Source organism: Phaeoacremonium minimum (genome assembly GCF_000392275.1).
Source record: "Phaeoacremonium minimum UCRPA7 unplaced genomic scaffold PA7_03_scaffold_290, whole genome shotgun sequence".
Classification (NCBI taxonomy): Eukaryota; Fungi; Ascomycota; class Sordariomycetes; order Togniniales; family Togniniaceae; genus Phaeoacremonium; species Phaeoacremonium minimum.
Window position 1 is genome coordinate 792,189 of NW_006921195.1, and position 14,883 is coordinate 807,071.

Below are 14,883 nucleotides of genomic sequence, written 5' to 3' on the forward strand. Positions count from 1 at the left end.
TGGTCCTGCTGACTCTCGCGGTTCCAAGTCGTGTATGGTGGCGTGCCCGCATTCATGCAGTCGCCCAAGAACAAGAACCCACCCCCGGCCGGACCTGCATTGCAGGCTGCAGGAAGAGCTGTCCCTCTGCCACTGGCCGGGCCGGCATGTGTGAATTCAGCATTTCCTGACTTAGATGCAGGTCTCAATGGTTCGAAACACCACTGACCTAGCTATCACGACCTGTAGATGTGAAGAGCTTATGGATGGAGTCCAGAATTTTCGACTCTTCAGATGATTGACCTGTTGCTCATTAGGCAGATAGCCTTCCTTCCCGCCCAGCAGCTCTCCCGCCTCACCTGACGGGTCGGCACCAAGACGCCGGTAACCACTCCCCCACGCCTCTCGCTCTCTGCCCGCTCTTCCTCCAGCAGTGTAGTGCCGATTACGCTTAATCATCTGTCGTCTCCAAACACGGCATGAACGAGACGAAAGACTGTCTGTCGCAGCCGGTTTGCAACATCCCGGACCTCGAAGTCTGCGCCAATCATCGTCCATGTAGTGCGGTGGGTCCGGCTCCCATTCAATGCCTTGCCCCTACCTACCCTCTCTCGCCTCTCTACCTATTTCATAGCATGCATGGTTTGTGAAGCAAGCCTATGCTTCTCTTTTTCCACGCAAGACGGAAAAAACATACCTGGGTTCCATGTAAGGGTCTCTTGGTACATGCAAGATGATCGATCCAAGCTAGGCAGACCGGACGATCGGCCGTCCTACCCGGTTTGAGTGAAACCTGGGATGTCATGTTCTCCTCCTGTTGTACAACGTGCGAAACTTCAGTGTCGATATGTATTCAATCCAAACTGTTCCAGCGCCCGGCTTTACTGACGTAATCAGATGCATCGTGAAGACTCTACACATAAATACGAAATCATGACTATGCGAGACTTGATAGGGAGCATGTAATTGCCAGCTGCCCAAATCGATTCAATGCAGCAATGTGAAAGGAACCAGTGGTGCAGCCTCCCGTCGATCCATCTGTCAAATTAGATCGGCCAACGCCGTACGGGGTCCAGTTACACAAGACACACAACTTAGACAAGGCGAGAGGCGCACATAATAGCGTACATTATCATTGCCCTATCCAGAGCGGGTAAGGAGTGTCTAAGTCTAGTAGATATACGCCTATCATACAGGCCACGCCCACAACACAGGTGATGGAGCTGTTCATTTGTGAAGAAGTACCAGATGCCCTGAAACTAGCCGTTTAACGCCGAGAAAGGAAATCACACGAGTATGCCATGCCTCGTCATGGACAATGAGCTGCTGATACACGAGGAAATAAAGGTCATGGCCAGACTATAGACGAGATCTCAATCCTCAGCCTCGACCGCCGCCTTCTCATTCTCCTTCTCGCTCTCCCCCTTCTCCGCAACAACAGGCAGCATGGGCTTCGCCTCGCCCTTGTCCGTCGTCACCGGCAGCGGCGGCGGCGCCATCGCGTTCGCCTTGGCCTCGGCGCCGTCCGTCGTCGGCGTGGCATGCGGGCCCAGGCTCCAGTCGATGTCGGCGCCCTCGCCGTAGCGCGAGACGAGCCACTCGTTGGCCTTGCGGAAGTGGCCGCAGTCGAAGAAGCCGCGCGCCGCGCTCAGCGGGCTCGGGTGCACGGCCTTGAGCACGAGGTGGCGCCTGCCGTCGACCTTCTGGACGCGCTTGCCGGCGGGCGTGCCCCAGGCCATGAAGACGACGCCGCGGGTGCGCCGCGCGGCGACCAGGTCAATCACCTTCTGCGTGAAGCGCTCCCAGCCGCGGTTGGCGTGGCTGTTGGCCTCGTGCGCGCGCACCGTCAGGCACGTGTTGAGCAGCAGCACGCCGCGGTCCGCCCACGGCGTCAGCAGCCCGCCCTTGTTGGCTGGCGGCACGAAGCTCGGGTAGTCGTTCTTGAGGCAGATGTACATGTTCTTGAGAGAGGGCGGGGCTGGCGTCGGCGGCCGCACCGAGAAGGCGAGCCCGTGGGCCTGGTTATGGTTGTGGTACGGGTCCTGGCCGAGGATGACGACCTTGACGCTGTGGAGAGGCGTGTGACGGGACCTTGGATGTAATTAGCAGGTGTGCAGTAGCATATTGCTCGTAGACTTGTCTCGATGCTACTTGGGACGCAAAAGAATTGGCGTGATATCAGACCAAACGTACCAAGAGTAAACATCTTCTTTGGGCGGGAAGACTTTCTTGTTGGATGCATCCTCTCGCTCCAGGAATCTCTTGAGGTCCAGGAACTCCTTCGACGTGATTTCACCCTTCAGATGTGCCAGCCAGCTCTCGTCCAACGTGTCAATTTCCAGCTTGAGCAGTTTTCTCTGCTCGTCTGTCAGGCCAGCCGCCCATTTGGCCTTGTCGAACTTGACAGTCGGTGGCTCAGGTGCCGCAGCAGCGCCATCGGCACCAGACTTGTTGCCAGCGGCGGCAGTCACCTTAGGTGCGCCAAAGAAGGAGGTTATGCTGGCATTCTGCTTTGGCTTTTTGGCGTCTGAGGCTGGGAAGTTGCCTGCCTTACGCTTGAGTGATGACATCGCTAGTCGCGTGAGGAGGTGGAGACGAGATCGGAGCGGATAGAGGAGCGTGAAGGGAATAGAAGCCGATCGGGGAGTAAGAGCGGGAGAGAGGAGAAAGGAAGATATCTTGACGTGATGAACAGGCGGAATCTTGACGATGTTCAATTCCAAACCGGCAATTGGGTCTTTTTTAGTGAGATTGACCTGTGAAGTTCAGCCGTGTGTGGAGCTGAGCAGGTGAGAAGGTCGGGGAATGTGGACAGAAGAAACCGAGATTTGACGTTGAAATTAACAAGGGACGTGCTTGTACAGTAAAATACCTATAGGTAGGTTGCGTGTCCAGCGAAACTTCCAAGACTGCGGATACGGTCCAATTTGGCAGGGTTGAGCTGGTGAACTAAACACTGTCAGGGCGTTTCGCGGGCGCGTTGCAAAACGCGCATTTGGCGTCGGCACTTAACGCGAGATGCAAGGTCGTGTTTAGGTCGGCTCTGACCCGAAACGGCAGCGCTACCTGCCAGTCAATCGCTGCTGAAGCGACTTGCTAAACTCCAGAAATACCAAAGGAGACGTAGAAAACCAAGGGTAATCAACGATCTCACTGCAGGAGAATTGACGGCGTTCGTTTCTCGTTTTCAATGATCAAGACTTTTGTGACTTGACTGGCTGTTTCCTAGCTTTGGTTGTCGAAGACGTCACCGAGACTTTATTTTGGCGCTTGTAAGTGGACTTCGGGGTTTGATGAGCGGGATACCTGCAGGCCGCTTTGCTGATATCACACTGCTGAAGATCCTGGCAGGAAAAAGCAAAGCAGTCAGAGGTGCTCAAAATTATGTGATCCTTATAATGGTACTAGGTTAATGTACAAATGTTTGCTACAATACAATTGGTACTGGGCAGATGCTCGCAAAATCTAAGAAAACTCTCGCAGAGCTTCTTGGTATATCGAAGTCTTCCTTTGAGCCTCGGACACCCAACTCCTCTGTCCCTGGGAGAGATCCTTCTCAAAACGCCAAACAATGCTGTAATGTCAAGTAGAGATGCGCTTTTCAACCAGTCCTTACTCATGCTGCGTGTCCTTCTTCAATGCCCTCTCATTGATGCCACGGAAGACCTTCTTTCCAACCTCATAGCTACTGATCATGATCGCGCAGGCGGGGGCGACCTTCAATGTTCGCGGAATCCAGCCTTTGAAAAGACCTGAGGCGCCTTCTGTCCTGAAGATATGCCACAACAGTCTCACCATGGTCTGTTCCTCAGGAGCTGCGGCTTTCTCAGCACTGGAGGCAATGCCCTTGCCCGTGTCGCGGAACACCTGAGTGCGAGTCTTGCCCACATCAAAAGGCATGGTGGCAATGGATGCAGCTGCTCCTGACACTGCTCCAGCGATGAAGCTGTCCATAAATGTGTCCCGGTGGTTCTCTCGGCTCTGTGATCTCCTTCGTGCACGTCCACGGGGGCCTTCGATACCTATATCGCGACCACGGTGCCGCTCGCGAGCATCGGTCAATTGCGCCCGGACAGTTTCGTATCCCCACCAGTACATGCCCGAGAAGGGTACATCTCGCCATAATGTGAGGGTCAGACCTCTCCAAAGCGAGCGATATCCATGTGCTTGCACCATATCCTGTATCCCGCGGAAGGTGTCCTTCACATGTCCCGCCGCTGTTTCGCCATGGGAGGCTTGAAGCCTTGTCCGGAAGAGCTCGATCGGACCAACGGATGCAGCTGCTAGGACTCGGGCGGTAGCACCTGCTACCAAGGGTGCATACTCATCCTTGACAGTCTGCTGAATGGGACTGGCTTTGTTGAAGCGTAACCATTCATACCCAGCGTAGTAGATCATGTTTCCTGGTACGGCCATGAGGAGGGTCGGCGACAGACCTCGCCACAGTGTGAAGAAGCCCTCATTCCTCGCAATCTTCCTCAGTCCATCGAATGTAGAATTGAATGTCTTTTGCTGTGTCTGCTCAACAGCGCACTCCCCCGCCGACGACCCAATTGCACCCTCAATCCTCGGTCCAGCAACGCATACCTCACTGTTGTTGTTCATGAAAAAGACCTCCCGGCAGCAGGCAGTAACTCCAAGGCTCGACGGTCGGAACGCCTCGGGAGTCTTGATGGAAAGCTTTTGGAAGTCTGGCGACAACGAAGGCTGCTTGACTGTCTGCGACTGCCACCTAACTCTGACTACATCGAGCGGTGTCACTGCATATGTTGTTAGCGAAGAGCTCCTTGAAGATTACTTTGAGTATTCCATACCTAACAGGCCCGTCAATAGACTACCAGTAGTAGCCGAGAGCATCTTCTGGAACGCCGTGATCTCAAGCGGGTCATTTGTGCCGGCCATGTCGCCCTCGGTGGGTAGCATACTCGGCAGGCTGAGGGAGTCATCGTGTGCTAATCTGTCGTGGTTTTGGCCGTCGGCTGTGTGTGCGAAAGAAGTCATGGTGGGCAAGATCGCATCGCCGTTCTAGACGGCGAGAAGCGCGCTTTTCGCTGTTCACTCTAGGAATGCGAAGGGAATATCAACTACCAGTCACGCAGAATGCGTGTCTGGAGAAGATATTGAAGAGGCAAGGATGGACCGTTGATGTGCTGCAAAACTCTGCTGCCAGCGTGCGTTTTTGTTGTGATTGTTGTTGTGTTGGAGAGAAGGGCGTGCGATTCCGGAGATGCGAATTTGCCGTCGTCATGACTGTCCAACAAATTATTTCGGGCCCAGTGCCTTTAGGTCGCAGCAGCACCCCCCGGACAGCGGCTTTTACCGGAGCACCGTCAGTCCAGCCGAGCCCTCCAGTTTTTGGTTTAGTTAGCATGATGTCACCCCCACTTCTTCTAGAAATCGCCCCTTTCCATTGGCCACTGCTGCTCCCAAACCCCGAGCTTGGTCGGCTTCCAGGCCCTTCAAGGTTGTGATAAGCACCTTGTTAGTTACTGTAAGCTAGAAGTATATGAATCATATCTGCTTTCTCTGAGCATTCCCGGAGATATAATCACCCTCAATATGATGATTAGGAATTGCGACGAATAAGTCGAGCTTCTCAGAGCGGAACATCGCCTAGATAAACTAGCCAATTGGAAACGTGGGGGTAGGCTTGAAGTCCAGGCCCCTTTGTACATCAATCTCAATAATAAATGCAAGGCCCCCAGAGCTCATAGCAAATGATGCTTCACAGAAAAGTCTACATAGGTATACCCACTTCTTAGCCACTCAGGCCATTTCAGGTTTCCTTCTCTACAGGTATCGTATGTATTCATACATGTCTGATGCAAGATCAAAGTCAACATATCATGAACGTCCTTTTGAGCGTCCAATATCGCCGTGATATGATCCATGGAGCTTGAAGCTGGCGTAGAGTCTTAAATGGGGCCACCCGTGACTCCTTCGGCGGCGATAAGCAGCGATAAGGGCGCCCGCATCATCATTGACATCCCTGAGGTGACCTCAACATCAACAAGAACCATATCACAACGCCGAATCTATGATTCAATTTTCTTGCTCTATCTCGATATCTAGACAATAATAATGACCTCCTTAATCTAGAATAGACAATTCAACAATCCGAATCATCCATGTCCACATGACCTCCCCGACACCTACGATCTCCACATTAGTAAGATGGACCCCTCCCGCGACACTGCGTCAGAGCTCGACTCCTTCCGCGAACAGTGGCGCGCCGAGGTGCGCGCGAGGAACCCGCCCTCTAGAAGTCAACAGAGCGCTGCAGGTCCGTCGAATCCCACTTCTAGGCCGTCCCGCGGGGTGCCGGAGAGACCCAAGAACTTCGTGGCAGCGTCGAAGACGATCCCCCACGATGTAGACGACGAGTTCATCCAGACACAAGTCTTCGAAGAGCCGGAGGGAAGCGAACCTACCAACGATACGCAATTGCCCGCGGAGTCCAGAGATGGCAAGGGCCCAGTGTCCGCGCTCGACCACTACGAGCAGGCGGTTGAGAAGGAGGCGCAAGGTAGTCTAGGGGACAGCTTGCGCCTGTACCGGAAGGCTTTCAGGGTGAGTGCTCATTAGTAGAAGATTCAGTATGTGGTCCTCATAGCTGGCTGTACAGATGGACCACCGAGTCGATCAGAAATACAAGAACAAGTACTTCGCTGCGGCTTGGGCTCAGAAACCGCAGCAGGCTGGCTCCTCTGTCGCACCAGGCACGTCAGCCGCAGCGAAAGCACCCGAAGCGACGTTAGAAAGCCAACCGCAATCAATGAAGGAGCTGCTTGCGAGCTTCGCGGGCTTGTCGATCGAACCTGCGCCGCCGGAGATAGAGGGAATGCCCCAACCGCCCTGTCCGATTGCGAGCCTACCCGAGGAGATTTTGATACATATACTGCAGGATGTGGCCGTGGAAGACGTTGGCGACTTTGTTCGACTTGCCCAGGTCTGCAAGAGGTTTGCATGGCTGGTGGCCACGGAAGACCGAATTTGGCGGAGAATATGTATCGGCTCGGAGGTCGGGTTTGGCGGGATGCACTATGACTGGCAGAAGGGCGTGTCGTGGGAGCCGCTCGGTGAATTCATCCTTGAAGATGACGCGGAGAGCGTAGCACGCAGCCGACAAGCCGAGTCACTCGTAACCACCAACGCCCTCCTGGGCAACCCATACACAACCTGGCAACGGATGTTCCGCCAACGGCCCAGGATACGCTTCAACGGCTGCTACATCAGCACCGTGAACTACATCAGAGCAGGACAGGCGTCCGCTCACCAAATCACTTGGAACAGTCCCGTCCATATTGTCACCTACTACCGGTATCTCCGCTTCTTCCGTGACGGTACGGTGATTAGCCTCTTGACGACAGACGAGCCCTCCAGCGTCGTCCATCATCTAACCAAGGACCTCCTTGCCTTGCATCAAGACGGCGCAATGGCACATCTACCGTCGATAGTCATGCAATTCGGGCTGAAAGGGCGCTGGCGTCTTTCGTCTGCGCTGGACAACCCGGATGTAAGCCCTGCGGAGGCAGAAGGGGAGCTCTTTGTTGAAACGGACGGTGTGGGTCCTAAATATATGTACAGAATGGAGTTGTCCCTCAAGAGTGCTGGAAAGGGAGCGAGGAACAACAAGCTTATTTGGAAGGGCTTCTACAGTTACAATAAGCTGACGGATGACTGGGGAGAATTCGGACTGAAGAATGATAAACCTTTCTTCTTTAGTCGTGTGAAGAGCTATGGGATAGGCGAGTGAGCTTGTATATTCTGAGTATAAAAGTCACTTAGACCGCGACATAGATTACGCAGAATTCAATATTATGTGACGAATTGAAAGAGTCGGTCTTTATTTCAGCAATTATAGCATTGTGTGGCCAAGGAACGGTCCGAAATCAGCCTCGGTGATGCTAGTTCTCAGTGTTAGTAGGCGAGATTGAGCATGTCATACCCGAGCCATATGCTGAAGGACTGGTTTTGAGATAAGATACCAGCTGCCTCTTTATCTTGAATAGTGCGATCTACAACATGAATATTGCTCGTCAACAGGTTGGATATTTTGACTACCCATGGTCGCTGCGACGAGGCGTTAGGTTGGAGAGGAAGGAAGTTTAATAATCTTCAAGGTTTCTCTTTCATTCTCCGACAACCCCCCTGCCATCAATCCTTCCTGGCTGTCCTCTTAGTTATTGATTGGTATCCTTCCTTGTGCACCTTTATCGCTGATAATCCAGGTCTGTCCTAAATTAGGTTGGGCCGAGATCTTAGCCCTCGAACAACCAATGTGTTCAATGCACTTTCTCAAGATACGAATCGTCAATCCAAAGGGTCGGCTTGAGGATAAAAGAGGGAGGACGCCTGATTATCCAGGCGTTTTTCGAGGCTCTATATCAAGACTGCGGCTCAAAGTCCCACTCGTCAAGCTCGGACGACGTATCTTTGATGAGTTAAAGCATCACTTGAGCAATCAAGGGCACTCTGGTTAGCTGTGAGCGCAATCTTTCCAACGCGTCGGTATCCCGCATCATCTGATCTCAAGGTTATCGTATTATGATTCGAGGTTTGAATATTATGTGCTGGCTGGGGCTGAAAGATTTCAAGCGGCATCGCTATGCCGCTACGGGCAATATCCTTATTTGACGAACTGGACTTCGCAGACCTTGTGGGACTTTCGGTTTTTGTCTCACGGGACGAGGTAGATCTTTGAATAGAGCCATGTTCATCGCTACTCCAGGAACGAGAATCTTCCGGAGTTCGGCTCCCGCTGCTGAGAACGTCTAAGATCTGATCTGAGTCTTCCTCTGTCTCAGAATCACCGTCGAAGGAGCAGTCATCAAATCCGGAAGACAGCTCGCTACCTTCATCTACACTGGGAGCATCCTGGAGGACATGATCCACGGATAACTGATACGGCTGCCCGTTAATCCACAATATAGGGCCTCCAATTGCGACGCGGTCGCGTACACCGTCGCCAGTGATAATGAAGAGACGTCGGCCAATGATGCATCCCTCGTCTTCGAGAGAGTTGACGAAACAACCTTGCCCATATCAGAATGGTTTGATGTCTCCATGGATGGGCCTCCAATTCGAATTGAGTTCGAGAGCGGAGGAGAGTGTAGTAGATGTCCATCTCCAGCTAGCCTTCAAATCCTACGCCTGTCAGGGAGCTCAGTAGTATCACCGAGACCTAGACCAGGATATCCGTCAAAAAAAGCCGTTTTCAGTGATAAGCTTCCTGATATTCTTCCGTGTTGCCTTATCAGATGAGCGTATAAGAATCGTTGGAGTGGCCGAGTCTTCAGTCTTGCCAATCATGTACATCTCTAGTATAACCAAGGATGACGTTGGCCGACAGAAGTCGTCTAGGTATTCCTTGAGGGTAGGCCGCAGTGTATTCCAGGTATCTCGGGCGCGACCCACGGGACTCCAACATGTGTATCTGCCCGATCAAATCTCACCAAGTTTCTCGCCTACAGATTCCTTGGGGTTCTCCCAGTCACATTTGGTTTTCCCTTTTCGTAGTCCTAGGCGCTCGGCCAGTTCCATGGTTGCGGAACATGCTACAAAGTCGTCACAAGGGTGTGAACAGCGCAACGGTCGGTGAAATGAGTTGTGAACGCTGGTTTGCCCTGGTTGCCTCGATCTCTTCGCGAGGGGAAAATGCGGTACCATCAGTTGCCAAAAGCACCGCAAAGCCGCAGAAGTGTTGGTGGGCGCAGCTCCCACGTTGGACACAGCCTCAATGGTTACTCAATGCGCTGCCATACTACCTCGAGACAAGATTGGCTGGCCGGACAATTGGACCTTCAGGTAAGTTTTATCTTGTCTCTTAGCAAGAAGCGCATTGTTAACTCTGGAACATCTCGAGAGGCTAGAGGTCAAGCTGTAGCCATTTGTTCAAGTCGAGGAGTTGAGTTGGAGGCTTTGTTCGAGGATTATAGCGCTACGATTTGACAATTATCACGATAAGGTCACTGGATGAGGCGCTGGCGACGCATAACTCAGGCTACCATAAAACACGAATCTCGCCATCGATATTTCTGGATGCCGTCTTTCATAGACGTAGGCTGTAAGCGCCGCCTTCTGCTGATCGATAGCCACGCAACGTAGTTCTGGGCACTTCGTCAGATACTTGATCAATATGTTGCCGCGACGATTCTGCCGCACGTGCTGTTGCTGCTACTTGAAACCTGATAAATTTCATCTGGGACCTACGATACCGACGTTATGAAAGTCTCAATAGACTTGGCCACTACAAGCCACTGTATTTGTAGTGAGTGTAGTGAGTATCAAATGTATGCCTACCCTCCGCTACTAAAATCTCGCTTCAGGCGGTCCCGCACTTGGCCAACCCCCAGTGACGTTTCAGGTCCGCTCCCCCTGGCGGGAGCTGCAGCCCTATTTTTATCAATTTACTAGGCCGATGCTAAACAACCGTAGGAGTCGGGCTTTATCTACTGCATGTAAGGATCCGATATGTCGGGAAGCGGCAGGAAGATTGATTGTGTGATCGTAGAATTGAATGATGCAATCGAGAGTGGGAGGAAACATTGCTGGGATCCCCACACCCTGTACATCTGGATCTGGATCTAGATCAATTTCTATTCGAACGTAGTAAACAGAGTAAAACCTTCATTCACTTGGATCTAATGCACGATTATTGACGGCCCGGTTATATATCTAGTCGTACTTAGATTTCGATAGCAATTTCTTATATAAGGAGAAATTAGCGTGGCGCAGTGCATTAATGTACTTCACTTCCCCCGATCACTTATTTGACTCAAACGAGTGTTTGCTTTCTAACTACTAAAGCATCATCATGAAGACATTGAACGAAGAAGACCTGAAAGCTCTTGCGGGTGACTATTTCGCTCCAGTTGGGTTATATCAATACACTAAGAACCTCCCCTTTCTTGGTACTCTACAATGTAATACCCAATCTCTCATTGCAGGTCAATGGACTGAGCTTCTTGTCGAATACACTGTCGGTGCTAGCGGCCTGGCCGACGGCGCATGGATCAAGGGTACCTTCAAATTCTACTCAGATTGGGCACTCTTCCAGACCTCAGATCCTAAACAGAATAACTATGTCTCTGCTGAATACACTCCTAGCCCTCTGCATCTAGGCCAAACACCTGCGACAGTGCAGTCACTTGCTGTGCGATTCGATCAGAAAGGGCACGAGCGCCCGTTTCAGAAGGCCATCATCATTGACATTGTTGATGGATACATGAATCCTGGCGACAAAATTGTTGTCCGTATTGGCGATAGACGATGGGGTGCAAGAGGGACCCGGGTGCAGACATTCGTCGAGGATCAATTTCTAATGAGATGGTATATTGATCCTGTTGGGACATCGCGATTTGCGCCTATCAAGCCAGACATTGCATTCCCAATCCGACCTGGGGTCCCTACTCAAGTGCGTCTCAAAACTCCTCGCTTAGTCAAACCAAATGAGGAGTTCCCAATCAACTGCCATACCGAGGATGTATGGGGAAATGCAACCATCGATCTTGACGTACCGGTGACCGAGCTCGAGATAATCAAGGAAGATTCTGACGAGTCTATTTCGAAGAAGAGAGTCTCGTTTTCAAATAAGGGCTGGACCGTGGCGAAACATACGCTTAGTCTTCCAGATGATGGTGACTACACCTTGTCACTATCTGTCGCAGATCACAATGGCCGTGTGATTGCCAAAGCAACAGAATATATAACTGCCGAATCATCTATACCCATCACAAGAGCTTTATTTGCCGACCTCCACGTTCACTCTGATGACACAGTCGGCACAAACTCCAGCACCTACAACTTCTCTTACGGCCAACAAGTCGCTGGTCTTGATATCATCGGCTATACAGCCAATGACTTCAACATTACAAAGGAGCGCTGGGATAACACGCTTGAAGTCATTAAGAAGGTAAATTCGGAAGGCGAGTTCGTCGTGTTCCCTGGAACTGAATGGTGCGGGAACTCAGCTGCAGGAGGAGATCACAACGTGGTTTTTCTGGACGACCCTAGAACCAGCCAGCCCGAGTTCCCGTTCGATAGAAACGGCAATGTGGCTCGCAGCTTCGAGTGGAACGAAGATGGGCCTGCAGAGTTAATTCCTGGAGCATGGCCTCTTGATGAGGTCTATGCGACATACGCTCACGCTCCGGAGAAACATCTCCTCATCCCTCACGTTGGTGGCCGTAGGTGCAATCTAGCATGGCACCATCCTCGGTTAGAGCGTCTCTTAGAGATTGGTAGTGCTTGGGGGCTCTTCGAATGGCTGCTCCGTGATGCTGTCAAGCGTGGCTGGCGGCTCGGTGTCTCTGCCAATTCCGACGAGCACCGAGGTCGCTGTGGAGGTGGTGTTCCCGGCACCGCTGTCTTTGGCACCAAAGGCGGCCTTACCGGAGTACTAGCTCCAGAGCTGGAACTGAAGAGTGTAGCTAGGACTTTAAGAGCTCGGAGGACATTTGCGACGACTGGAGAGCGTTTGGTTGGTCTTGTAATCGCGGCGAATGGTGCTGCGCTACAAGGAGATGACCTGGATGTTAAAGTGGGCGAATCTGTCACATTCAAATACAGCTTCTATGGATCACGGGGATTCACTTCGATTGAGGCATGGGATTCTACAGGGATGATATTTTGTCACAATCTTCAAGAAGAAGCATCAGAGAGAGCGCCAAAATCCACAGCAAAAAAAATACGTGTAAAATGGGGAGGAGCTCGTCTCTACGACCGCTATCGCGAAGCTATCTGGGAAGGTTCCATTTTAATACCAGGCGCCACAATATCCCACATCGAATCGTTTGGGGGTGTCCAGGATGTCCCTGAAGAGGAGATCAGACTGGCAGCTGAAGACCAAGTCGTCTTCAACACACATACCAGCGGGGACTTCGATGGCGTCGATATCTTTCTTGCCGACAGTTCTGTGCCTGATTCCATCAGTGTCACTGGCCATCTTGGAGGCTATGTTAAGGTTGGTAATGCCCTCGATGGTAATCCGCATAAAGCCCAGCATACGTTCGAGCTTCTTACGACAAAATCAGAAATCAGTAAAGTCGGAGGAAAGCAACTTCGCATTATAGGAGGAGCTGACCTCGCTTTCTCGGTTGAGAGCCTTCTTGATGTTCAGCTGCCACGAAAAGTGGAAAGCTATTTCAATATTCCATCAGGATCACATCCTGTTGGAGATAGTCAAGCTGTGTACTTTGTTGGTCGCGAATATAGTGGTGGAAAAGTCATCACTAGTCCAATTTTCATAGACTATATCGCCTAAGAACGACGGCAGCAAAAAGATTAAACTCGATAGTATTGCCGCACGATGCGCGATTTCGAGGCTGGTTGTGATGAAGCCTGTTGTAGATGCTACTCAAATAACTTACAGCTGCGTAAATCTTCCCCGCTAATAATTGTACTTCTATTCTTTTCGAGAAAGTATGACAAAGCTATAATCCACGTATTCCCAAGGTATTGAAGTTTTCTTCGATTAGTTTATAAGCCTTCAGCCTCGTTGAGCAAAGACGCTCTATTAGAGTCTTTGACCCCGCCTCCGCCTTTTCTCTTTCTCCTGATCACGCAACAGTCTGCGAAGAATCTTTCCACTAGGACTCTTTGGGATGGCATCCAGGAACTCTACACCGCCTTTAAGCCACTTATAGGAAGCCTTATGCTCTTCAACGTGTTTGAGAATGGCTTTGGCCACTATCTCGTCAGATTGCGACGAAACGCTGGAGGCCTTGACTACGAAAGCTTTTGGCACCTCTCCCGACCGTTCATCGGGAACTTGAATGACAGCGCAGTCGGACACAGCTGAATGGGCTAGTAAATGAGCTTCTAGCTCCGCTGGGGCGACCTGATGTCCCTAGTAATGATAATTAGAATACGAATGGAACTTGGAGTGTCATGTTTATACCTTGACCTTTATCAACTCCTTAATTCTGTCCACGATGACAAGATGTTCGTAGCCTGAAGGTGCGAGAGTCATAATTCCCTCGTCTCCAGTACGTATCCATCGACCGTCATCTTGATGAATGAATGTTTCCGCAGTTGCCCTCTCGTTATTTAGATAGCCCAGCACTACAGATGGGGCTTGTACATAGACCTCTCCTGGCATATCATACTCATGGATTTCGTGTCCGTCAACGTCTAATATCTTGATTTGTGCTCCAGGGAGTAGAGAGCCGGCCGACTTCGCCATTATGTCATCCTCGCCGGTCCAAGTGACGACCGTCGACGTTTCAGTCATGCCTACACAGAATTATTAAAATCCGAAGTTAGCGGGCATTTAGAGATGTGGATGTTGTATCAACTCATTAAGGCGCTGAACTTACCATACGCCTGGGCAACACTCCAACCTGGATATGCCCTCTGAAGGTCACGAATCGTTTCCTCACCCAAGGGTGCTGCTCCCGACATTACCCACCGAACGCTGTCAAGATCGTATTTACGACAGACCTCGAGGTTTTGTAATATCTGGACTATTATGGGAGGGACCTAAGAAGTATTACATTTCAGCACGTGTTGAATTTCGTTGTGACAATGCTTCTTGAAATGATAGAGGTTCACATACAACGATGAGTTGCTGGATTTTGTAAGTCTGAACTGAGCGCAAGAACGCCTGGAAGTCATACTTTGGTAGGACAATTATGCCGTCGCCGCGCCATGGACAAGTATGCGACACCACAACCAGGCCGTAAATGTGGCTCATAGGAAGGAATCCATTGACATATCCGGTCTCGATGCCCCTTTTCGCTCTGGCAGGCTGTTCAAAAGTAACTAGCTGAAGCACATTTGCGATGACGTTTCTGTGTGATATCATAACCGCTTTCTAGTAAAACACCTCAGTCAGTCCCGGATAAAATCACCATGTGTGTTCAAATTCTGGTCGCCCAGGGAGCTGTACCGGAAGCCCAGAAG

At 51.2% G+C, this 14,883-nt stretch overlaps 4 protein-coding genes across 4 annotated transcripts; 2 read left to right on the top strand and 2 right to left on the bottom strand.

Annotated features, from left to right (window-relative positions):
• Positions 1-1,352: 1,352 nt before the first annotated feature.
• Positions 1,353-2,549, bottom strand: UCRPA7_3794 (putative uracil-dna glycosylase protein; the record flags this gene model as incomplete). The annotated part of the gene is made up of 2 exons (XM_007916358.1): positions 1,353-2,070; positions 2,173-2,549. The coding sequence occupies 2 exons, from the start codon at positions 2,547-2,549 to the stop codon at positions 1,353-1,355; spliced, it is 1,095 nt and encodes a 364-aa protein (XP_007914549.1).
• Positions 2,550-3,591: 1,042 nt separating this feature from the next.
• UCRPA7_3795 (putative solute carrier family 25 member 40 protein) lies at positions 3,592-4,902 on the bottom strand (the record flags this gene model as incomplete). The annotated part of the gene is made up of 2 exons (XM_007916211.1): positions 3,592-4,739; positions 4,794-4,902. The coding sequence occupies 2 exons, from the start codon at positions 4,900-4,902 to the stop codon at positions 3,592-3,594; spliced, it is 1,257 nt and encodes a 418-aa protein (XP_007914402.1).
• Positions 4,903-6,153: 1,251 nt separating this feature from the next.
• Positions 6,154-7,735, top strand: UCRPA7_3796 (putative f-box protein; the record flags this gene model as incomplete). Its single annotated transcript, XM_007916235.1, has 2 exons — positions 6,154-6,549; positions 6,605-7,735. The coding sequence occupies 2 exons, from the start codon at positions 6,154-6,156 to the stop codon at positions 7,733-7,735; spliced, it is 1,527 nt and encodes a 508-aa protein (XP_007914426.1).
• Positions 7,736-10,795: 3,060 nt separating this feature from the next.
• UCRPA7_3797 (hypothetical protein) lies at positions 10,796-12,080 on the top strand (the record flags this gene model as incomplete). The annotated part of the gene is made up of 2 exons (XM_007916393.1): positions 10,796-11,893; positions 11,952-12,080. The coding sequence occupies 2 exons, from the start codon at positions 10,796-10,798 to the stop codon at positions 12,078-12,080; spliced, it is 1,227 nt and encodes a 408-aa protein (XP_007914584.1).
• Between the last annotated feature and the right edge of the window lie 2,803 nt (positions 12,081-14,883).